At 35.8% G+C, this 26,408-nt stretch overlaps 1 protein-coding gene across 2 annotated transcripts in view; it reads right to left on the reverse strand.

Moving 5' to 3' along the window:
- RASA2 (RAS p21 protein activator 2) overlaps positions 1-26,408 on the reverse strand; it is a 122,453-nt gene that overhangs the window by 66,725 nt on the left and 29,320 nt on the right. For both annotated transcript variants that reach the window (XM_053903766.1, XM_053903765.1), the window contains exons 3-5: positions 22,925-23,028; positions 13,768-13,862; positions 2,094-2,170 (exon numbers count right to left, since the gene is read on the reverse strand). In XM_053903766.1, coding sequence (XP_053759741.1) covers positions 2,094-2,170; positions 13,768-13,862; positions 22,925-23,028 — 276 coding nt within the window. The remainder of the gene's footprint in view (positions 1-2,093; positions 2,171-13,767; positions 13,863-22,924; positions 23,029-26,408) is intronic.

The following is a 26,408-nucleotide window of genomic DNA, read 5'->3' on the forward strand; positions in this document are numbered from 1 at the left end:
GAAAGAGGCTAGTCACAAAAGCCTACATATTATATGAATCTGTTCATATGACATTTTGGAAAAGGCAAAACTATAGGGACTAAAATCAGATCATGGTTGCCTGGAACTGAGCATAAGGAGAGGGGACTGAACACATCTCTGAGTAATGCGTTTTGTTAAGAGTTTTGACTTTTGAAGTTGTGCTAATATTCTACATATTAAAAAAATAAAAGTAAACAACAAGAATGGGGGCAAAATCCCATTAACCTGAATGCAAACAAACCAAACCAAATGAAACCAAACCAACTATTTCAAATGTTATGACATAACCAAAGTGAGCAGGGGAGGGAGTGGTGGAAAGGGACTACTCCACATACTTGCACTATATGCTTCTCAGTCTAGGGGGAAAAATACTGCAAACAAATCTTGAGCTGTTTTCAGTAAGTAAATCCAAACTGAGGAACATTAAAAAAACAAAAACAAAAGGACTTCAAAAATCTCAATACCATGAAAGATAAAGGAAAGCTAAAAACTATTACTGGTTGAGGAGATTAAAGAGACATGTAAACTAAATGTAATACATGATCTTGGACTGGATCCTTTCTTGGAGAAGAAAAAAATACTTTAAAGGGCGTTATCGGGACAGCTGACAAAAGTAAAATATAATAACTGTAGGTTAAAGTACTGGAATATAAAAAGCATACATTATACTTTTTTAAATTTTTTTTTAATGTTTTTATTTATTTTTGAGACAGAGAGAGACAGAGCATGAGCAGGGGAGGGGCAGAGAGAGAGGAAGACACAGAATCTGAAGTAGGCTCCAGGCTCCGAGCTGTCAGCACAGAGCCCAAAGTGGGGCTCGAACTCACAGACTGTGAGATCATGACCTTAGCTGAAGTCCAGCACTCAACCAACTGAGCCACCTGGGCGCCCCATACATTATACTTTTATTGTAACAATGTTGAGCTTCCTGAGTTTGATAATTGTATTACGGTTATTTAAGAGAATATACTTACTCTTAGGACTATACACTGATATATTAAGGATCATGATATATGCAACCTTCCTTAAAAGAGTTCTACGGGTACCTGGGTGGTTCAGTCGGTTGAATGTCCAACTCTTGATGGCAGCTCAGGTCATGATCTCACAGTTCGTGGGATCAGGCCCCATGTTGGGCTCCATGCTGATAGTGCAGAACCTGTTTGGGATTCTCTCTCTCCCTCTCTCTCTGCCCCTCCCCTGCTTGCACTCTCTCTCTCTCTCTCTCTCAAAATAAACTTAAAAAAAAAAAGAGTTCTAAAAAAAGTAATATTATATATTTAATAAACATAAATAAATAGAGAGAGGGAGGGGAAAATGCCTCAAAGGGGCTGGGGTGTTCATAATAAGGAGAATAAATTATAGTCTAGAGAGTAACACTCACCCCACTGTAAGGTAAGTGGGTATGGGAGAAAACAGCATCTAATTGAGAAGGCAGTAAAGGAAACAGTAACTCAGGGGATATTCAGATTATTAGTTAATACAAAGAGAAAAAGAAGTCAGGGATATCCAGTAGTTTGTTGATAACACATAGGAAAAGTTTGGGTGGAAGAGAAAAGAGAGAATTAGGCTTGAACAGATTTCCAGAGCAGTTAGAAGATTAGAGTCTGAACCACAGAAAATGACTTGAGGGCAAAACAGGAATTTTTAAGTAGGTGAGAATCAATACATTCTCAAGGTAGCCATTTAGTTTTTTAGTCCCAGGGTTCCTAATGCTCAGCTCTGTGGTATCAGTCTCTTCTCTAAAGGCCCTCTAATAGGAAGCCTTTCCAATTCTCTTCTGCCAGGTAGTTAGACACGTTTATCCATGATCCTGTTAACAGCCCCTTGCCTAACTCTATCATTTAACCCACATTCAATAAATAAGGCTGAATGAATTAATGACTTATCACAACCTGAGTAGACTAGATATAAGAAAACAAACTGGAAATCAACTTAATAAAGGAACAACACAGCAGAGTTTCATTTTTCAAAAAAGTTTCTGAAGTATATAAAATAAGGTGTGGGCTTAAGGTTCAAAGAATACAAAATGGAGAATTATTTCCAGTTGATTTTAGTAAAAGAAATATGCTTACTGTACAACAAGCTGCTGGCACACAGTTCCATTCTCTGTTATCAGTTCATTCAGTTTTAATTCAAGGTGAACTTTACCCTATAATGAGAAAAAAAAAATTGGCAAACTGAGTAGTCTATTTTGCTGACAAATTATTAAAGGTATGTACTTTTTCAAATGGTACCTAAAATATTTAGTTATTCACTAAATTTGTGATCCCTAGCACATGGCTTTGCCCATATTAAGTACTTGTTAAATGACTAATAACCAACGATGTAGATCTAGTCAAATGCTTATATCAGACACGGCATTCAAATCTAAGAATGCAATCACAGTTCAAAAAGTATTTATGAATCTCAATTACCATAGATTTTTTAAAAAAGGTAGCATTTATGTTTTAGGAAATTTTGAAATGAAAGCAAATTATAAAATGTAGAATGCTTTTTCCAGAAAATCTAAACCATCAATAAGGATAGAGGCAGTATCATTATACGTCGAGAGAAATCATACAATTCTGAAAAATAAAACTAAGTTAAAGCTAGTAAGACTCAAGTTGTCAACACTTATCTGAAAATTAAAGACTTATGGAATATCTACTATATTTTAATAGTCACTCACTGTAGGGCTGGGTAGGAATCAATAGATATATAAGACAACAATCACTGCTTATAAGAAGCTCGCAATCTAGTGCGAAGACAATAAACAAAAGATAATATAGGACCAAGAGCCCTAATGAAAAAAATGGGATACCGAAAATAAATGAGTACTTTCTTAATTAGCTGTTAATAAATGGGAGTTGTAAAAATCCAGTACTACATATAAATTTAAAGCAAACTCAACTTCTCATGAAATGAAGGCTTAGGGACAATACAATCTGGAGCTTGATATTTTCATGCTGCCACCAGTGATGAGCAATTCTAAACTGGTTATGAGCAATTCTGAAGTGGTTAAGAATCAGTCTTGGATTACCTCCACCCAGCTGACATGACAAATTCTCACAGTAGAGATTTCAGGGGTGTGATGTCTAGGGGCTGATGACGTAAGTAATTTCATCAGAGGTAGGAAAGTTCATTATCAAGTCACTGTTCCTCTTTGGAATAACCCCTTTCAGACATTCTTTCACAGTAATCTAACCTGAATCGGCCTCACTATCTTATAAGGGTTTGCTCCGTAAGAGTGAATCTGAGGTGCATTAACTACAAAGCTCAGGGTTCGATGGGTAGTGAGGAGCAACAACACTGATTGGCGGATCTCAACACAAAAGTCTGCATGAGAAAGCTAAGTTCTAAAGAAACAAAAGCATCAGCAGTAGTAAAATTGGAAGTTAGGTGGAACTGGAATTAAACTAAGCCAATTTTCCACTAAAAATTCAGGCACAACTATCGATAAATTCACATAAAATTTATAAAATTGGTCATTAATTCTACTTTAATATTCACAACCCCTACTACTAGACAATGACCCAGAAGAGGTTCATGATATTGTAGTCATTTTTTTTTTTAATTTTTTTAATGTTTATTTTATTTTTGAGACAGGGAGAGACAGAGCATGAACGGGGGAGGGTCAGAGAGAGAGGGAGACACAGAATCTGAAACAGGCTCCAGGCTCTGAGCTGTCAGCCCAGAGCCCGACGCGGGGCTCGAACTCACAGACCGCGAGATCATGACCTGAGCCGAAGTCGGACGCTTAACCGACTGAGCCACCCAGGCGCCCCTGTAGTCATTTTTAGTATTACTCAACTCGAATTTTGAATCATCTTTGCTGTCAGGCCAGCATACATGTGTCACTTACTAAGTGAGCCTAGCCAACTGCATCAACATTTGCAGCTCAAAGCAATTTTACTATTTTAACATGTATGCATTTAATGGTAGAAACTGTATGCTAACAAGGCACTCCCAACAGTCTCTCAGGAAATATCTAGGATCTACCCTAGTTCTAAAACAACTGAAACTATTAAAATAAGAGTAGGAAAAAAAAGTACAATAGTTCCATTCACAACTAAAAATCATAGCACTGCATCAAGTAAAGCCTAGAAATAAAAAATGTATATATTTAATGGGATTCTACTAGGAATCATTATCATTCAGTCAGAGCCTACCTAATACGTTCATTATTCCTACTGGCTGTTGAAGAGACCATTCCTTTGGTATTAGTCAGCAATAACATAATTGTGTATTTAACCTGGTCAAGAAAAGACTGGGGACAGAATAGGTAACCACAAGACATATACTGTCAGGGTGGAACACTAAAATTAAAAAGCATTATGAATTAGGGGCATCAGGGTGGCTCAGTTGGCTGGACATCTGACTCTTGATTTTGGCTCAGGTCATGATCTTGTGGTTTGGGGTCGAGCTCTGTGCTGATAGCAGGGAGCCTACTTGGGATATTCTCTCTCTCTCTCTCTCTCTCTCTGTCTCTCTGTCTCTCTGTCTCAGGGTCAAGCCTTGTGTACGGCTCTGCACAGATAACAGGGAGCCTGCTTGGGATTCTCCCTCTCTTCTTCTCTCTCTCAAAATAAAGAAATAAACTTAAAAAAAAGCATTATAAGTTAAATCAAGGAAATTATCATTTCTAAACTATGAAACACTACCTCATTGTATACTTTAACATGAAAGTATGTACATGATACTTAGCAAAAGAAACAAGTTAGAAAATAGGTTGTATAATGTTAATTTGGAAAAATGAAACATACTATATATATTACTATATGAATTTACTACAAGTCATCTACTAAAACACTGACAGAAGTTATCTTTGGGTGGTAGGATTTCAGATTTTTTTGCTCATCTAGATTTAAAAAATTTCTACTACCAAAGAGTCCTGTTTTTTAGGAAAAATAAAGTTTTAAAAAATTACTTGAAACTACTTTTCAGTATTAAAAACCCAAATCTATGAACATCTTAGAGAAAATATTTAGTATTCCTTAATACATTCATACAAAAGTTTGGTTTTATTTACATCTGTCATCATTTTATAGATTTGGATTATAGCAAAACAAGTTAGGTATTTTTTGTTTTGTTTTGTTTTGTTTTTGGAGAGGGTAGTTTTGGGTTCAGCAAAACATTTCCTAGTCTCCTCTGAAGCCAGGTGATAGTGGCTAAGGACAGCCATATGATACAATTTTGGCCAATAATATATTAGTAGAAGTTGCTGGTGGGGCATCTGAAGAAGCTTGTTGAATGGGACTCCCTAACTGCAGCAGTGGCTTGAGAGGCTGAAGAACTTAAACAAGGCAGTCTACAGTCTCATGGTGCTGGGCATATAAAAACTGGAGCCCAAGGCCCAACAAGGTAGAGTGCCACTGGCAAATACACAGGCTTTCTGTTGGAACCTCGAAGGACTATGCCTAAAGAGTAAGAGTGAACAACACTGACCAGCCTTTACAAAGACCAAAACTGGGGTGCCTGGGTGGCTCAGTCGGTTACGAGTCTGACTCTTGATTTCGGCTCAGGGCACGATCTCACAGTTAGTGAGATCAAGCCCCATGTCAGATTTTGTGCTGATAGCAAAGAGCCTGCTTAGGATTCTCTCTGCCCCTCCCCAGCTTGTGTATGCATGCACACTCATTCTCTCTTTCCCAAAATAAATGAACAAATGTTAAAAACAAAACAAAACAAAACAAAACAAAAACAAAGACCAAAACCTAGCCTAGAATCAGCCAAACCCCTAACCTCTAGATATGCCAAAAGTAAAAAACTAAATCTTCAGGGCGCCTGGGTGGCTTGGTCGGTTAAGCATCCGACTTCGGCTCAGGTCATGATCTCACGGCCCATGAGTTCGAGCCCCGCGTCGAGCTCTGTGTTGACAGCTCAGAGCCTGGAGCCTGTTTCAGATTCTGTGTCTCCCTCTCTCTCTGGCCCTCCCCTGTCCATGTTCTGTCTCTCTTTGTCTCAAAAATAAATAAACGTTAAAAAAAAATAATTAAAAAAAACTTTATAAAAAAAAACTAAATCTTCTCTGAAGGAAAAAAAAATCATCATCCACAGCTTCAAGTTATATATAAACTATTTCATATTTTTCAATGTCCAGCATTCCATCAAAACTTATGAAGCATGCCAGAAGACATACACCAAAAACAAAAATGAAAATAAAAACCAACAAAAAGCAGTCAATTTATAGGAGGTGCAAATGTTGGAGTTAACTGACAGAGGTCAAAAGAACTGCTTAACGGGGCACCTGGGTGGCTCAGTCGGTTGAGCATCCGGCTTCAGCTCAGGTCATGATCTCTCGGTTTGTGAGTTCGTGCCCCGTGTTGGGCTCTGTGCTGACAGCTCAGAGCCTGGAGCCTGCTTCAGATTCTGTGTCTCCCTCTCTCTGCCCCTCCCCTGCAAACGGTCTGTCTTTCTCCATCTCTCAATAATAAATAAATGTTAAAAAAAAATTTTTTTAAATAGCTGATTAAAATATTTACTAAGGTAGACAACAAAATGAAAAAGCCAACAAAACACTGAAAACTATAAAGTGTATCAAATGAAAAATTTAGAATTAGGCAATAAAATAACCACAATGATGTATTCAACAGCAAATTAACCACAGCTGAAACGAGAACTGGTAAGATGGGAGATAAATTAGTCAATGGAAAATATCCACAGTGAAGCACAGAGAGGGGGAAAACATAAGAGACACAGGAAAACATAGGAAAATGGTCTATTATTCATGTAATTGGAGTCCCAGAAGAGGAGACAGATAAAATAGGGAAGGAGAGAAAAAAAAGATAAAGAAATAATTGCCTGGAATTTTCCAAAACTAAAGAAAGACATCAAGGCAGAGATCTAAGAGCCCCTATGAACACCCATAGGATAAACATAAAACCATATGAAGGCAGAGCATAGTAAAACTGCTAAAAGCAGATCAAAAGAAAATCCTAAAAGCAACTAGAGAAAACAGAGACATTAGCCACAATGAACCAACTACAAGACTCTGATAAGAAACTATTTTTGATGATAAATATGCAATGTGATTTGGTCCATTACTGCTTTCTTATTACCCAATCTCCTAAGGGAGGTTCAATGACATAATAGTATACTTTTCATATATGTCAGAAAATATTGGGAAGATTAGATAACTGGCAAGGTATTTTCTATGTTTTATTTAAAGTAAACCAAATAAGGGGTGCTTAGGTGGCTCAGCCAGTTAAATGTCTGATTTTGGCTAGGTCATGATCTCCCAGTTCGTGAGTTAAAGCCCTGCATCGGGCTTTGCGCTGACAGCTCTGAGCCTGGAGCCTGCTTCAGATTCTCTGTCTCCCTCTCTCTCTGTACCTCCCCAGCTCATGCTCTGCTTCTCTCTCTCTCTCAAAAATAAACATTAAAAATTAAAAAAAAAATAAAGTAAACCAAATTCTTGGGAGCTATTCTATATATATCTTGTAGCAATGATTACGTTAAGTTGATATATGCAATTATATCACGTTAATTTGTACTAGGAAGCATATTTAGGAACTTATATTACTCTAGGATTATATGAAAGTTGAATATTTTATATTAAATATAGCTAACTTTATTTCAATTACTTTTACAAAATTTCACACAAAAATCTGTATTTTTATAGAAGATATCATGAGAATTTCTGCATACAGGTTCAGAAACTCAGGTGAATTACAAGTATTTGGGCAAAACCCAATGCACATACTTAAAAACTTCTTTAGTCTAGATTTTTTTTTTTAGTTTTTATCACAAAATACTACATTATAACAACCATTCCACATAAAAGAACTCAGTATATTTTAACTGGTGGTAAGTTTTCTTTATATGGGGGGGAGGGAAAATCCCAACTTCTTGTTATCTGACAGATATTTTCATATATAGTAAATCATTTTGGACACAATTAGCTGTCAGATGAAAAACAAAATAAAGGTTTTACTTAATCTCTCTTATTTATGGGTAGATTTGTTCTTCTCCTTAAAGAAGTATTTATTGGGGCACCTGGGTGGCTTGGTCCGTTAAGCGTCCGACTTCGGCTCAGGTCATGATCTCACGGTCCGTTAGCTCGAGCCCCGCGTCGGGCTCTATGCTGACAGCTCAGAGCCTGGAGCCTGTTTCAGATTCTGCGTCTCCCTCTCCCTCTGCCCCTCCCCTGTTCATGCTCTGTCTCTCTCTTTTTAAAATAAATAAATAAATAAATAAATAAATAAACAAACATTAAAAAAAAATTTTTTTTAAAAAGAAGTATTTATTACAATCTAGAATGGCCCCTGTTATTTCACATTTACAATTTTACAAATGAAGTTTTTACAAAATTAACCTGCAACAATGAATTATACCTTTATGTTCACTGTCTTTTAATCAAGCATGTAAAAAACCCCAGATGTATGTACTATTAGGTATGATCATCGCATTTATTATTTGTAATACTTGTTTAAAGTGTAGGACAGAGGCCATATTAAAAAAAAAACCATAAAACAATCAATAGCTTATGGCATGATCCAGAAATTCAAGATAAGCTTGTTGGTAAAGACTTATTAACTAAGTCATTACATCAAAAAGACATGATTGACAGCGCATCTGGATTTACTGCTTGTACAAGTTGTATGAGACAAACACCCTTAATTAATGAGAGTACCAACTTCTCCAGATAACAGATATGGTTTAATCAGTCTTATGTAAAGGCATACTCTTTATCACAGCACCTAAGAACTAAAGAAAGGAAAAATACTTCAAGTTTGTTGTGAATTCTAGGACTATATAGCTAAGAGCATGGCTGCTGATCACTGAAGCCAAAAAGAGGATTTATAGAAAGAGGCACCCACAGAATCCATATTAACTTTACTTATGTGGAAAAGAGTAGGAGAAAGAACATTAAGTTTAGTAGGATGATAACCACAACCAGAAACTGAGGAAGAGAATGCTTCAAAAACGAAGAGTGGTCCACTGTATCAAAGCTGCTGGAAGATCATGTAAGAGGGGGACTGAAAAATGTCCACCAGACTTATTGATACAACGTCATGGATAACATTATGGAGAGTCTTTTGTGTTCTCCCTCTGGCCCATTGTGGGGTATGAAGGCAGATAAGAGAGGGTTAGGAAGAGAATGGTTCAAATGGAGGGAGAAACTGCAAAACAAAAACAAAAAAGAAACAGAAAAAAAAAAGGAAAAAATACATTCATGAAATATTAATAATATCTCAAATGTCTGAAAACTGAAAATAATTCTCATTAAAAAATTTTTTTTTAACATTTATTCATTTTTGAGACAGACAGAATGTGAGCGGGTGAGGGGCAGAGAGAGAGGGAGACAGAGAATCTGAAGCAGGCTCCAGGCTCTGAGCTGTCAGCACAGACTCCAAGATCATTACCTGAGCTGAAGTCAGACATTCAACCGAATGAGCCACCCAGGCACCCTGAAAATAATTTTCATTTTTAATGGCAATAATAAAGCATCCGGGAAACAATCCAAAGTAAGAGGTTAGTGTTCTTTGTAATTTTCAACTGTTTTGATATAAAACCCATCTTACTACTACTGGGATCTTTTCATTTGAAGGCTAAATTACATTTCTGCATATTACTTCCCTACAACTTCAGAACTGAAGGGAATCCTATACAATGAAGTTCTCATTTCACAGATGAAGATTCTCAGACAACAACAGGTTAGCAACTGTTTTGGGTACAAATGCCAATTAGTGGTAGAGCTGGGAAACAAACATCTTCCCCTCTGAGGGAGAGATGCCAATAATTTCTTCCACCCAAACCCTTTCTTAGGGGTGATGCCTACCCAAAGTCCCAAAATAGACTGCTTTACAGTAACTTTGCCCCAATCATACCAATTAGAATGCAGTGGACATATGACCCAAGTTGGGCCAAATTCTCTAAATTGTGGCAGAGAACTAAATCAGATCTTAGAAGGTGAGGGGTTGTAGGGTCACGTAAACTCAGGCTGATGTGGGCATTTTTTTAGCTGTCAGGAAGAGATTAGAGAGAAGCAGAAGTGAGAAACATGTAATCTCATCAGATATACAAATGAATACAAGGGAATCTCATCATTAAATAGTGGGTTTTGTTCCTTTCATTTTGCAAAGTGAATAGTATTAAAATGAGAGTACAAGATAGGAAATATTAACTATTCATTTTACAAAATAAGAGGGAAGGAAAAAACACTAAACAGTGAGCACTTATACTCAATGAGCATAGTGAGCATATGAATAAGAAAATATGAATCAGTGGATTCAGTTCCCAAGTGCCCCTTGCAGTATCTACTGCTGCACTGAGTGAAAGTCCACAGTTTAAAGATACAATATAGGGGCGCCTGGGTGGTTTGGTCAGTTAAGTGTCCAACTCTTGATTTTGGCTCAGCCGTTCATGGGACTGAGTCCACGATGGGCTCTACACTGACAAAACAGAGCCTGCTTGGGATCCTCTCTCTCCCACCCTCTCTCTACCCCTCCCCCACTCACGTTCATACACTCTCTCAAAATAACTAAACGTTAAAAAAAGATACAATACATATTTTTCATTCACCATGGTCCCGAATGCAAGCCAACTATTTTATGTAGTAGTCAACCAAAAACAAACTACCCAATATTTTAGTGCACTTTATGAGAAGTTAAAATCTTTTCAAAAATAATTTTGACTATGTAAACTGTATCTAGATTATTATTGTAAGAACCTGATCTCCACTTAAAAGGCAGCTCCTCTTAAGTAAATGCCTGACAACTTCCAGCTCTCACTGGCCATACCAAAGTTCCTGTAATTATACTCTAAGAAGTTCCCTAGGAACTTTCAAATGCCCCTCCCTTTTTCTTTAAGCTACTCTGAGTAGGCTTCTGTTCCTTATACTCAGATGTTCTCTCCTAATAACCTGCTGAAGCCTTTTCATGCCCAACAGTACGAATAGTGGAAAGCAAGAAAGCTTTTTTAGAATCAGACAAGATCTCTATTGGAACCATGGTTCCATCACCTAATAGTTCTATGACTTTGGAGATGTCATTTAACCTCTATGAATCCATTTTCTATATTTGTACAATGGAGTTATTAAGGCTACCTACATCTCATAATGCTTTTCTGAAGATTAAATGAGAAAATGTATATTAAGTACTTGGTACTGTGCTTGGGATACACCATCTAATCACTAACAGTAACTACTAGGCGGAATCCCTACTGAACCCATTCCTTCTCGGGATGGCTCCATCAACTGCTCTTATTTCCATGGTATTTTGTAAAATTCAATAAAATGTATGCAAGTGAACAAATCTATTAACAAAGTAGGATTTGTATGAAATGTAGGCTACTCTTCTTTTCTAGGCTCACAAAGTTAATTTAGTATTCCTGTATCAGTTTTGGGGCCAAACAACAGTATTTCCAATAGTACCATATTAACCTGAAAGGTGTTCTACATCCTCCCAGCCACTAATGTACTCTTCTTTCTAAAATGCGTTTAAAATTTTGGGGCGCCTAGGTGGCTCAGTTGGTTGAGCGTCTGACTTCGGCTCAGGTCATGATCTTACAGTTTGTGGGTTCGAGCCCCGCATCAGGCTCTGTGCTGAGAGCCTGCTCAGAGCCTGCAGCCTGCCTCAGATTCTGTGTCTCCTCTCTCTCTGCCCCTCCGCGGCTCATGCTCTGTCTCCCTCCGTCTCTCAAAAATAAATAAATGTCAAAAAAAAAAAAAAAATCTAAAGTGTGTTTAAAATTTTTTAAAAATGTTTATTCATTTTTGAGAGATACTGAGCATGAGAAGGGGAGGGGCAGAGAGAGAGGGAGACACAGAATCTGAAGAAGGGTCCAGGCTCTGAGCTGTCAGCATAGTGCCTGATGCAGGGCTCTAACTCATGTACCATGAGATCACGACCTGAGCTGAAGTTGGACACTCAACCGACCAAGCCACCCAGGCGCCCCTAAAGTGTATTTTAAAGAGACCTTACTAATTATCATTTAAGCAAAAAACTTGTAAAGGTTAATAACTCATGGTCATGAAAATCATTCATAACAAATAAAAAATCTTGACATTATCTCTAACAATGAAATGCTATTTCCAGGATTTTATGATTCAGAGATGAGTTTTACACACTCAACTGAATTAAATCCTGTTATCTAATACTAATCTCTAATGCCATCTCCAAGAATTACATATTCCAGAGAGATTTCTACTTTTTGAGAGTTGGGGGACTTAGATCTTTTACCAAACTTATACTGGCCATAAGAATGAATTTTAATAAATTACATCTTTAATATAAAACTCAAATTTCATTTTATACCAAATTATCAAAGCCTTTTCTTGTCTCACTTTTTGTTAAAACTATTAAAAAGGAAAACCTTTAATAGTTTTAAATTAAAAACTTTAAGACTTTCATATCTGCCTTTTGGTAAAGGTATATTATGAAAATGGCCACCTGAGTGACTGATGGTAAACAGGTATTTTATATTTGTGTAGCAATTAACAGTTTTTAAAACACTGTTAAAAATATTTCACTGAATTCTCACAACCATAGGCATCAACATGGCAACTTTTATTTCGATTTTATAGAAATAAAATTCAAGGTCAGTAAAGCAACCACATATGAAAATTAGGATCTAAATTTTCTGACTTCTTGTGCAAAAGCCTTTCCATTTTGTCACACTGTCTTCCACCTGTGTGGTATACAATAGTGGCTAATTGGAATCTAACAGTTACTGCCAAATAGAATGAAAAGAACATTAAAATGAGGTAGAGTGAATAAAATAGGAAAAGTTTCAATTATATTTTGTACTTAAGAAGGGGTTTTATACACAAATACTTAAGTTTTTGAGAATTTAATCAAAGAGAATGCTTGAGAGGTTATGAGGAAATAGAGACACACGCACTTTATTTGCAAATATCTGTGGGTGCACGTAAAGCGCTTTTTCTTGTCTTAAACTTCTGTTTGAGTCACAGCGGCAAATTATAACTTCTTTTAGAGAGGAAGAATCCTGCTTACAGTATGTCCTCGGGAAATGGTTTCACAATCCTTACCATATTTTATATATAAACAGAGTTACAAAAAAAGGATTCCCTTCAGATAGAAATAACAATTTCTAAGAGAAACTCAGACTTTTCAGAAAGAAATAGAAAGTTAAGCTACTTGGCTGAACATGTATTTTTACTCACATATAGAATCTGTAAGAACTCTTACTCTGGCAAGAGGAAAGAAGAGCTTTAAAAAGGTAATAATACCCTTCCAAATAAAAAGAAGGGTGAACAACAGGAAGGGCGGGTGTGGGAATGAAAGGCTCTGCAAGGTGGGCTCAGGCATGGTTTGAATGAATATTTTCCCAATACTAGTTTATTAAGAGAATAAACAACATCCTGGTCAAAACAGATAAAATCACAGACTTCTGGGATTCTCTTCAAAGTTAGAATTAACGTAGCTTTTCTCTTAAAAAAAATTTCCCAACCAAAAAAATTAATAATTTGCCATTGCGACTTGAACAAAAGAACTAAAACAGGAAAAAATGTCCCCCTAACATAACTTCCCCAAACTCACTCTCTCTCTCTCTCTCTCTCTCTCTCTCTCTCTCTCTCTCTCTCACACACACACACACACACACACACACACACACACACATTATTCTTGAATTCAAGGCAAGGCATTTCTTTCCAGCTATATATTACCTAAAGGTCTATAATATTTGGTCCCAGAATTTAAAATAATGTGTAATAGCGCTGTCTGTATAAACTAGAATAGTTTGTTTTCCACACACTTTCTGCATGCTGACAATCTCTTATACCACTTAAGCCTTAGTATTTACCTGAACCTCTGAATTGGAGTCAACAGGCTGTAGTAAAAACCAAGTTTCTTTGCCACTGTGGTTACATAAGTCTTCTTTTTTGATGGCTACTTTTCCTATAGGAAACAATGTAAGAGAAACATATTTTGTATAATCATTAGCACTGCTAAAAAAAATCATTAGCACTATTACATGTAATACTTTTAGAAAATATTTTAAAATAATTTGTACCTACTGATATTAAAAAATCCACTTTTTTTTTTTCTCATTAAACTTTTGCTTTAATGGTTCTAAAATTCTATTACAGATTTTTGGTCAAGTTGTTTTCTATATCCTAAAGAATGAAAAAGTGCCTCAGTTCCCCCTGCCCCTTGGCAGACCCTTTTCTGGGTCATTTTGAATCAGGGGATTAGACAAAAATTCAGTTGTATTTACATGCAAATGAATTTTTTAGTACTTACTCAATAGATTCACAGTTTTACCCGAAGTTCATTCCATGTAAAAAGCAATGTACATTGACAGTGTAAACTAATCCTCCCAAACTTTTAACACTATGAATAAACCATATGTTCTATCTAGACAGACATATTTGCATTTAATAAGAGTTCACAAGTTCCAATTAAGAGAAAAAGATAAATACCATATATCACTAACAATTTTAAAAACTGACTTGAAAATTACAGATTAAGACAATAATTTTCTTTAAAATCTGCTTTTATCAAAACATTATAAACACTGCTTATGTTGCTTCAATGCATACCAAAAAATAACAATGATAAATAATAATAATAATCAGGGCAGTTCCCTAAAGAGTTTCTACCTCTTAGAGAAAGATACGGTACAATGAACAAAGTTGTATGAGAGAAAGAAACAGAAATGTTCTTATTATAATGAAGTATTTGCCATGTTGGTACAAAGCATTTCCTTCCTCAATTCAAGTTTTAAGAAGCAGACCCAGTTTTGCATATGACTGACAATTTATTCCAAGACTCTACACAAAAGTTTCAACAAAGAATATATACTAAAGTCAAAGTTCACTTTCTTTCATCAGGTAAGAATTTCACTTTAAGTGTCCTAATTACACTTCGTGCCCTTTCTCTTCTGATCTATCTTGGTCTTTTAGTTCCACATTTGAAAACTTTTAGGAAACAGTAAAAAGTTTTCTATCAGGATTTATAAATTGTTCTGTATCAAGTGGTAAGGAAAGGTATGACAAGAAAAAAAAAAAACACAAAAAAACTTTCTTTAAAAATTTGGAATTAGGTAGTGGTGATGGTTGCACAAATCTGTGAATATACTAAAAACCACTGCAGGGGTGCGTGGTGGCTCAGTCAGTTAAGCGCTTGACTTTGACTCAGGTCATGATCTCACGGTTCATGAGCTCAAGTCCCGCATCAGGCTCTGCACTAATAGTGGGATTTTCTCCCTCCTCTCTCTCTGCCTCTCCTCCCCTGCTCACGTTTTCTCTCTCTCTCTCAAAATAAATAAACATACATACATACATACATACAATAGATGATGGATGGATGAATGAATGAATGAATAAATAAATAAATAAATAAATAAATAAATAGGATGAAGTCTAATGTAAAGGCCAAAATCTTCTTGTGAATATATGGAATGTATAATTCATTCAAATCTTGAGGAAATCGCACCAGGAAAATAATATATTTCAGTGTTTTTTTTTTTGGTTAAATTTAAGACACAAAATGATGGGAAAACAAATTCTTCCACTACTGGATATATTGATTAAAAGACAAGTACAGAATTTAGGCACTCAAATATTCTTTACACTGTTGAAGAAGTTTAGGTTAAGAGAGAAATTACACAAATCTCTTGATATGTTTCACCTATGGATTATAGCAAATTCCTGGCAAATCAATATTATACCAAGAATGGCTTAAGATACAGAATTATGACAAAGTATTAAGTAGTGCATGTCACAAATGATTATGATTATCAAAAGTCTATCGAGTGGCTCCATTTACCAATGAATCTACTCCAGATATGAACATTAAGGCAATGTATAACAGTTTGATACACACACACACACACACACACACACAGAAATAGACCTATATATCCTGTATCTGAAGTTCTTACATTTTGAAAACAACTCATTTCCCCCTTTAAGAATCTTGGTATCTATGCACCATTTATGTTCTCTTTCCAGAAAAATGCAGATATTATCTGGCATGTAATTTTAAGAGAGTTTACTCACCATCCAGTAACTCGCTGAGAGATTCCTGGTTAAGGCCTGATAAGACAGTTTCTAGGATTTTTATACATAATTTATGCATATGTACACAAATATACATGTGTGTATATATTTTCATATTTACAAGTATCACCAAAGCAAGCCCCCAACTTGAAAATAAGGTTTTTGAAAAAGTTTATTTTGAAGTTTACTGGATTAACTGATTCATTTACTCATTCAACAAATAATCACAATACCACTGTGCTTTAAATGGTGATATGATTTCCAGACTCCACTAACCAAAATCTATTTAATCAGTAATGCTTCTAAAATCTAGAGAGTAGGAACTCTACTCAGATCACTGAGTATCCATCTTTATCACATGTGTCTTCCCAAATGAGAATTCTCTTAGTTCACAGGTAAAAATTCCCAGAAGCAAGTACCTTCTTCCTTCTACTGCATATCTTGTGCATCCCTGGCACTCACTGCCATGAAAGAGTTGAATGATTCTGGTCTTCTGAGAGAGAAGCCCTTCTCTGATTAGTTGTAAAAATTCTGTGCCTCTAATGGTCCCAAATATTATCTTAGGTTAGTGTTCACCATTTTGAGCAAAGTTAACTCATCACTTTAGTAGCCATGAAATCACCAACCTCAAAAAAACAAACAAAAAATCTCCCAGGAACAAACTACTCAACAAATTATTTAAAGGTACTATTTCATTTCCCCACTGTCCTGACAAACTCATAGACAGAAAAAGCTCAGACCCAACACACACACACACACACACACCCCAGATGCTGTATTAGTTCCTTAAAATAAAACAAGGAGAGGAAACACAAAAAGAAATGAAGGAACTGTGGGCACAGAAACTATCTTTGTTGGTCTCAAAATAAAAAAAAAAAGTATTCTCAGCTTTCCAGCACCACTTCTAAACAGCATTTTCTTGCCATCTGTAAAAACTGTGTTATATTTGGGCGCCATTTTTAGATACAACATATTCTTAGAAATTTCATCCTCATACAGATCACCAACTGGCAAATCTTGATAGCCCTGCTCCTACATGGACGCTAGTAGAAATGGATGAAAAGAGCAGATATAAGTAGTGACAACTGTGACTGTCTATACAGGATGAAAATGGATCAGAACACTGAACAAATTCTGGCACACAGTCAACAACAGCGATTCAATCACAAAACTTTAATGCCCTAGTGTATAGAGTTTAGGGTACATTTTGTTCTCCATGGTAGACTGGTATATTAATGGTCCCCAAAAATCATTCTTCCTTGGTCTATGCCATCGTGTGGTCTTCTCCAGCACAGACTCTAGTTTGGCCATGTCACTTGCTTTTGCCCAATGGGACATCAGCAAATGTGATGCAAGTAGAATCTTACTAAACACCTGTGCAGTAGGGCTTACCCTCTTAAAACCCCAAAACCATATGGAAAGGAAGGCCCAGATAACAGCCAGCACCAGCCACCAGACATATGAGTCAGGCCATTTAGTCCAGTCAATCTTCTGGATAAGTGCACATTAGTGATCCCAGTTGAGACCAATGGAATAACCACCAGTTGAGCTCAACCCAAATTAACAACCCTGAGGATCATGACCAAATATATAGTTGATGTATTTAGCCACCAAGTATTGGAATGGTTTGTTATGTACCAACAGATAAGTGATACAGACCCTATGCAAACAGATATGAAAGTGTCAACTTAGGCAATTTTGACTTCAGAGCTAAATGCCAGCAGAAATTACAAATTAAAAAGTCTGAAAAGATCTTAGCAATCTTAAACTCAGACTTATTTTATAGATACGCCAGGCCTAAGAAGGTAAAGTGATGTGTTTAAGGTCACACAGCCAGGAAGTGACAGAGTCATGAATGAATTCAGGTTTCTGATAGCCTAGTGAAATTCTCTTATACTGTTCTGAAACAAGGCGAAAGAAAAAAAAACTTGCCTAGCTCAGATAACCACAGTTTAGTTTTTCAGCCTAGATGCCCCTCAAACTAAAATACCCAGAAAATACACACTATAAGATAAAATATATGTTTTATTTTTCTATTAGAATTCTCACAGGAAATGGAAATACATTCTTACATAAAACTTTTCTTTTTTCTCTCCTTTTAAGAGAGGACACTATACCTTACGTCAATATATCACAAAATAAAATAAAACCTTAACTTTGCAACTTCCTATCTTTTTATAGCAAAGTTCCTAGGTCTCAAGTTTTTAATTCACAATCAAATTTTTGTACTAACTACCTGGCATACGAAGATGACTAACATAAAATATTTTGCCCCATATTGATAACAGTTATTACTTCTGGGAAGGGGACTGGGAGGGAGTCAGTGGTCAAAATGAATTAGGATTATCTGCAGTACTACAATTTGAAATTTTTTTATAAAAAGACAAAAATTCATGTATTACTTACACAATTAAAAAACAAACAAGCTCTTAAAACTGTACTTGGCTAGTGCACATTCTCAGAAATTCTTAAGTTTCAAAGATGGGTCTTTCAACTTTAGCTCAAATTTCATTTGAAAATGCTATAGTACTGTTTAATCTACAACTTGGCAACTAAGAATTATAAAATAATTAAACTCAATTTTCAATAGCTGAAATTTAAAAAACAAACAAACAAACAAAAAACAACCCCAGGGTACCTGGATGGCTCAGTGGGGTAAGACTCTTGATTTCCGCGGGTCAAGATTCCAGAGTTGAGCCCCCAAGTTAGGCCCTGCGCTGAGCATGTAACCTACTTAAGATTTTCTACCTCCCCCTCTGCTCCCTCTGCCTGTCTCCCCCGTGCTTAAAAAAAAAAAAAAAAAAGGCAACAACGGAACTTTATGAGTTAGTGACAAAAGAAAATATGTTAAACTACAAAAATGTAAAGATTCATAAATAAAAACCATTTTCCAACTTTAACAGGTACATACATGATGCTGAGTTTACTTTAATAATAATTCCTATGTGTAAAAGGAAAAAAACTGCCACTAAATGCAAAAATTTTGTCTTAATAAAAATAAAATTATTTGAAAAAAAAGTTCTCACACCAAGTTATGGGTTTCTGATACTGTTACACAAAGAAGTGATATTTATGTAAAATTTTTTTGTTTAAAAGTGCAATTGACTTTTACTTTAAAAACAAAAAAACAGCACAGGGAACTTTTGGAAATTGTAATTATAAACCTCAACTAAAGGCCTTTCAATGAAATAATGTATGATGACTATAGTATTATATGCAAACAATGAAAATTACAAAGTTTTCTTAAAAAGACATGATAGACACTCTCTCTCAAGGGTCGCTCATAACCACCAAGAGCCTTTATCTAATCCTTACCCTACTCTGCTCTACTCTAGTTGTTGACATTAAAAGATCTCCTGGCCTTCTGAGATGTGAATCTCTCCTATCTCTGTTCCTACATCCCTGATAAATTTTATCAATCTTCATTGAAGCCTCATTTTCCCTGCGTTTTCCTTATCTGCTCCCAGGGCAATTTCATTGGTTCCTGCAGAGTCTTCAAGTATCACTTAATGCTCATGACTCTCAAATTCACATCTCAAGCCCTTCTCTCTAAGCTTCAGATCTGTATTTCCAACAGTCAACTAAAGTGTCCACCAAGATGTTTCCCAGGTAATACAAGTTTAACTTGTTTGAAATCAAAGTCATCCTTTCCTCTTCCCATCCTGCTGTGTTCTTTATCTCAGTTAATGATGGCCATAGAAACAATACCATTTTTAACTTTCCTTTCTCACAATCCTTCATCCCCTTATAGCCCCTAAACCCTACTTGAAGCTTCTTCACTGAAGTACATGCACTCATTCACATTCCCACTGCCACTGCCCTTTGCATCTCATTTGATTATAGCCTCCCTGACTCTAATTTCTCTACTCTAAATCATAAACTACAGATCACATATGTAAAGTGTGTGTATATATACTTTAAAAGAACATATATACATATATACACATTTACATATGTAATCTATAGACACTGAGTTTGTATTTTGGAAGTTACTGCTGTAGGCCATAAAAAGTTGTTAAACTACAAAAGTATTCATGTATACATAGTCATATATAATTTTTAAAATGTTTTTCTTCCTTTTTTTTTTTTTTTTTAAGTTTTCTCATTCTTAAAAGGTTCAACATTACTGTCTATAGGATGAAGTCCAAACTTCTAAGCACAGTTTTTAGGGTCCATCACAACTTGGTCCCAATTTATATTCCCAGTTTCACTTCTACCACCCTCTTCCTAAGTAATTTATATATTCCAGTAGATACACCACAAACATGATTTGTTTTTTCTCCTCTAATTCTGCGAATCCCTATAACCTGGAAATTTCTTACTTTTCCTACTTAGGTAGTCTGTTAATCCTCCACCAAACAAGATTACCTGTTGTCTGTGTTCTCAAGTACTTTGTTCATATCTCTAGCCCAGATCCAATTACAATAAATTAGAATTAGAGTACAAGTGTGCCTCTCTGATAGCCTGGGAATAACCTGAGTTGTCTTCTTTGTATGCCACACAGAAGTGTTTGTAAATGTTGGTTTCACTGAATTGAGGATGGGACCTCAGGGGTCTGCTAGAAAGAAAAGAGTCTGCATATAAATAAAGAACTCAGAAGAAGAAAGACAACTAGGATAATACAAAGTCATTAAACTGTATTTTCTCTGGCTTTCAACAAGTTGAATAAGCAATCAAAAAGAGTCAAATATGACAAAGAGGCAGATAAGGATTCAACACTATGAAAATGCCTTTTGTGACAAAGAAAAAGTATTTGTTATGTGTACAGCTGACAAAAGTTAACATATTTAACAAAATAAGTACGCATAAAAGTAAACAAATCCATCCAAATGAAAAATGGGCATGACAATGAAAAACTAGTTTATAGAAGAAAAATATAAAAGACTAATAAACATACAAAAAATTCAACAAATTGATAATCAGAAAAATACAAGTCAAAAAATATTATTTTTCACCTATCAAATTGGGAGAAACTTTTTTCAATGCTAATATCCAAGAATATCCATGATATGGTGAAATGATTATGCCCAGGCCATGTTTGGGGGAATTTAAATTACCATAGTATTTCTGGGGGCCAATGTAAAAAACACAGAGAGAAGAAATTTTAAAAATATTCATATCTTGGGGCACCAGGGTGGCTCAGTCAGTTAACTGTCCAACTCTTAATTTTGGTTCAGGTGGGATCAAGCCCAGCATCAGACTCTGTACTGACAGTGTGGAGCCTACTTAGGATTCTCTCTCTCCTTCTCTCCCTGCACCCGCAACCCCCCCCCCCCACCAGCTTATGCCTTTGCCTGTGCATGCACTAAGTAAATACATAAACTTTAAAAAATAAATAAATAAAAATATTCATATCCTTTAACCCAGTATTTTCACTTCTAGGAATTTATTCTAAGAAAAAGAGACATACTAAGATGTATGCAAGAAGGATGTTCATACCAACACCATTTTTTTTTTTAAGTCTATTTATTCATTTTGAGAGAGTAAGAGAGCACAAGCAGGGGAGGGGCAGGGAGAGAGGAAGAGAGAGAGAATCTGAAGCAGGCTCTGCACTGTCAGCACAGAATCAGATGCAGGGCTCGAACTCACAAATCTTGAGATCATGACCCGAGCTGAAATCAAGAGTCGGATGTTCAACCAACCGAGCCACCCAGGTGCCCCAGGAGCTCATAGCAACACCATTTAGAGAAATCAACAATCTGAAAATGTAAGTGTTCACCAACAAAGAGGTGGTTAAAACAATGTATTTCTTTACAGAGGATATTTAACAAATAATTTTAAAAAACACTTAATGACAAGGGAAAAGGATCATTAGATGAAAAAAGGAAAAAACTGAATAGTGCAATGTAATAATACAAATACAGAAAATAAAGGGAAGAGATATACAAATTATTAACTAGTTATTCCTGTGCACAGCCACTACTGATCACTAAGAACATGTAATAGCTTTAGAATTAAAAATATATATACTGTTTTTAAAGGTTATTTGATTTCCTCTAAAAGGATTCTAGCAAACTTCAAAAAAGGTTTGTCAGGAAAATATAGAAGCCAGATTACAAAGATTTAAAAACAAAGTAGCAGTAAGCAGAAGGATACAAACCATTTGTTAAGAAGTTCAACAGCAAAAGCAGAAACACATTAGATGGTAGTTAAGAGAGGACAAAGTCAAATAAATCATTTAAAAAAGTCAAATTAACCATTTAAACTGTCGAAGACTTGAGCATATTTCCAATCAGAAAGGAGAAATGGAAATGACGAAATTCACAATACTAAAAAGCAAGAGGATAATACATGCAAATTACAGACCTCTACCTGTTATTAAAATACAGATAATGGTACAAAGACCATGAATCTGACACATACATGTCCATTTAGCTTTGTTCTACTCCATGCCCACAGAGCATACCCCAGCCTTAGACAATTATTTAAGAAATAGAGTTCATGGTCACCAATAGAGCCAGAGAGAAAACATACGTCTACATTAAAGCAAATTATTACTTCTATTAAAAAAGCTTCAAAAATAAATGTTCTTTGGGAGATCAAATACTGCGATCTTTGTATAAAAACATTCTTTGAACCATTCAGCAAATACTTACCAAGATTTTACTAAATGTAAGGCACTCTGTGAGTGATGGTCTCTACCTTCATAAATACCCTATTAGACAAGATACTAAACAAAAAACTGATGAACAAGTGTAATGAATACTAACGAAAATGGCCTACAGGTACTTTGGAAGCATGACTCCATGATTAGGGGGAGATCAGTCACGACACCTCCAAAGCATTACCTAAGCTGAGCATACAAATTAAAAATAAGATTCACAAACAAACATGAAGAGTAAAGGATTAGAAATATTGAACATATATTATTTTGTTGTTTTCAATGCTTTATATTTGGAGAAAGAATTAACAGAAACACCAACACTGTGATTAAAGATAATTATGAATAGTACATACCTATACGAAGGTCTCTTTGTAAAACATTCTTATCATAAACATAGAAAGACAAATACTGGAAAGTTCTTGGAATCTCAAAGTAAAATTCTTCACTGAAAAATGGGCTAGAGAGAAAGGGGGAAAATCTCATTAAATTTAAATTTGACAGTGTCCTCAAACAGTATTTTCAATAAAATAAATTACAGACTAAAACATCATAGGGAAAAGCTTCAAAAGCCCAAAATTATTCTCTATGCTAAGTTCCAACTAAACCTTATACAAACCAAACTGAACTCTGAGAGGACCTCAATTGCTAGGCTGAGCTCTGAACAGCTTTTCAGAAGTCCTATGGACAGAAGACCCAATTATTGCCTAGGGTCATGTCCACCTCAAGTGGACACAATGAGCTGAGGAGAGTGTCCTTCACAACATCATCATCTCAGAAATATGTATAGCTTTATTAATCGCAATTGACAACACAAAAGGATAATGTTTTGAAAAGTATTTTTTTTAATATATTTAAGAAATTACAATGGGTTATTTTGAATCAACTTAAGTTATACATTGCATATAATGAAATCCAATTTAAAGTACAGAGGTTAATGATTTGACAAATTTATAAACCTGTGTCATCTCCATCCCAGTCAACACGTAGTAACACTTCTGTCTCCCAGAAGGTTTCTGTATACTCCTCTGCAGTTATCCCACCACACCTGACACAGGCAACCAGTGATCTGATTTCTATTACACAGATCTGTCAAAGAATCCCATATAAATAGAATTAAATAGTATGTACTCTTGTGTCTAGCTTCCCTCACTCAGCTTAACAACTGAGATTTTTCCATTTTGCTCATGTGTTTTAATTGCTGCATAATATTCCCTTCATGAATATTCCACAATCTATTCTCCCAGTCATGTCATGCAAGTTGTTTCTAGTTTGGGCTGTTAAAAAGAAAGCTGCTATAACATTTTTAGAGAAGGTTTTTTCTGAACATATGCTTTCAATTATTTTGGGTAGACAGCTAAAAGAGTGGAATTGTTAAGTTAAAAGGTAGATGAATTTTTAATTTATAAGAAACTGCTGTCAAACTGTTTTCCAACACCTGTGTCCCAAACAAATGTGTACCGTTTACACTTTTACCAGCAATGTAGGAGGGCTCAAGTTATTTCATTGTCAAATTTGCTATTGAAAGTCTTTTTAAAATTAGCTATTCTAGTGAATGTGATATGATAAATTTTTACACCTGTGAAATTTCTACCCCAGTCAAGATACAGAACATTTCTATCTCCCCAGACAGTTCCCTTGTGCAATCGCCTCCTCCATACTGTCACAAAAACCAGTGATCTGATTTCGATCATGACACATTTGTTCAAGAATCTATAGTGACAGAAATGGTCTTAAACTGCATTTCCCTGATGGCTAATGATGCTGAATATTTTTCATGTGCTTGTTGGCCATTTGTATATATTCTTTTGGGAAATACCTATTCGTGTTTTCTCCACATATTTTATTTTATTTTATTTTTTTTAATTTTTTTAACGTTTATTTATTTTTGAGAGAGAGAGAGAGACAGAGCATGAACGGGGGAGGAGCAGAGAGAGAGGGAGACACACAATCGGAAGCAGGCTCCAGGCTCCGAGCCATCAAGCCCAGAGCCCGACGCGGGGCTCTCACGGACCGCGAGATCGTGACCTGAGCTGAAGTCGGGACGCTCAACCGACTGAGCCACCCAGGCGCCCCTCTCCACATATTTTAAATGGGATATCTGTCTTATTGGTTTTGTTTTCATTTTTAAATAAGTTCTAGATACAAGTCCTTTGTCAGAATATTTTCTCCCAGCTGTGGATGGCCATTTCATTTTCTCGACAATGTCTGTTGAAGAGCAGAAGGCTCTCATTTTGATGAAATCCGGTTTCTCAATTTTCTTCTCTTATGACTAGTGATTTCTACATCCTAAGTTAAGAATTCTTTGCCTATCCCCAAGTTGCTAAGATTTTCTCCTATGAAACCACTTATTTTTTTAATGTTTATTTAAACTTTTAAAAAATGTTTTTATTTATTTTTGAGAGACAGAGACAGAGCATGAGTATGGCAGGGGCAGAGAGAGAGGGAGACACATAATCTGAAGCAGGCCCCAGGCTCTGAGCTGTCAACACAGAGCCCGATGCGGCACTCAAACTCACGGACCATGAGATCATGACCTGAGCCAAAGTCAGACACTTAACTGACGGAGCCACCCAGGCGCCCAATGTTTATTTATTTTTGAGAGAGAGAGTACCAGCAGGGGAGGGGCTGAAAGAGAGGGAGACACAGAATCTGAAGCAGGCTCCAGGCTCTGAACTGCCAGCACAGAGCCTGATGCGGGATTCGAACCCACAAACTGAGAGATCATGACCTGAGCTGAAGTCAGACACTTAACTGACTGACTCACCCAGGTGCCCCCCAAACAACTCATTTTTATAAGTTTATTTTAAGAATGTTATTTTGATGTTTAAATTCTTCTATAAAGACATGAATCTCTGAAATGTTAGTAAATATCTTTGTCAAGATCACTTCTTTCCTAAGAATGTTTAAAGAAATAAAGGATTCTTTGAAAATGTCACCAGAAAAATGCAATCTCTTTAGGATGTCACAACTTAAAAAAAGAAACTGAAATACAAAGGAAAATACTCTTACAGAAGTTATTTCTGACCTTGTCCAGAAAACAGCTGACTCAGCTTTTTAGCTGTTTATAACGCCTGGTTAACTTTTGCCAATATGTTTCCCACCTCAAATGTAATAAAAATAAACTTTTAATAGTTGGTCTATCAAAATAACTGGAGTCCTCTAATTAATCTCAACATAAAAACTGATACAAAAACAACTATTAGGCAAAGACATGACATGTTTAGGTATTTTCTCCTTTGCATCATTTTATAAACAATTATAAAATTGAGGATTTCCTTTATATGTCACATGCACGCACTCAAATGTTATTTTTAAAATACATTATAAAACCAAGTAAGAATACCACAGAACTATCCACTAAACAATCTGTTATCACTATATCACCACAATTGCAGCAAGTTAATCCCCACATCTGGGTGCCCACATCTTTAATTAATTAACTAATCAATCTATCTGAAGAAAACTTTTCAATGAGATTGGTAAGCAGCAATGACTAGACTTACACAGTTTTTAAAACAACACTCTATTGCTATCATTGATGTATGATCATGCATATGACTCTTAAGGAAATTCCTGGGATGGGAAAGAAAACCACTAGGCACAAGCAGTATTGCTATTTCTCAGTTTGTTTATACCATTCGCTCTTCAAAAGGATTTGAGGTAGAAATGTGGGAGCTATAGATTTCATATAGGACTCTTCCTTACCCATTATGAAAACCTGTATCCAGGCTGCCTATAAAAACTGTACTATTCAGAACCCATAAGATCTAAATGGTATCTACTGACTTATCAAAATAAGGGGAAAAAAACACTGACATGAAAGCCAGGGGGGCAAAG

The sequence above is a fragment of the Panthera pardus genome, unplaced genomic scaffold (assembly GCF_024362965.1).
Source record: "Panthera pardus isolate Hobbes unplaced genomic scaffold, ASM2436296v1 HiC_scaffold_16, whole genome shotgun sequence".
Classification (NCBI taxonomy): Eukaryota; Metazoa; Chordata; class Mammalia; order Carnivora; family Felidae; genus Panthera; species Panthera pardus.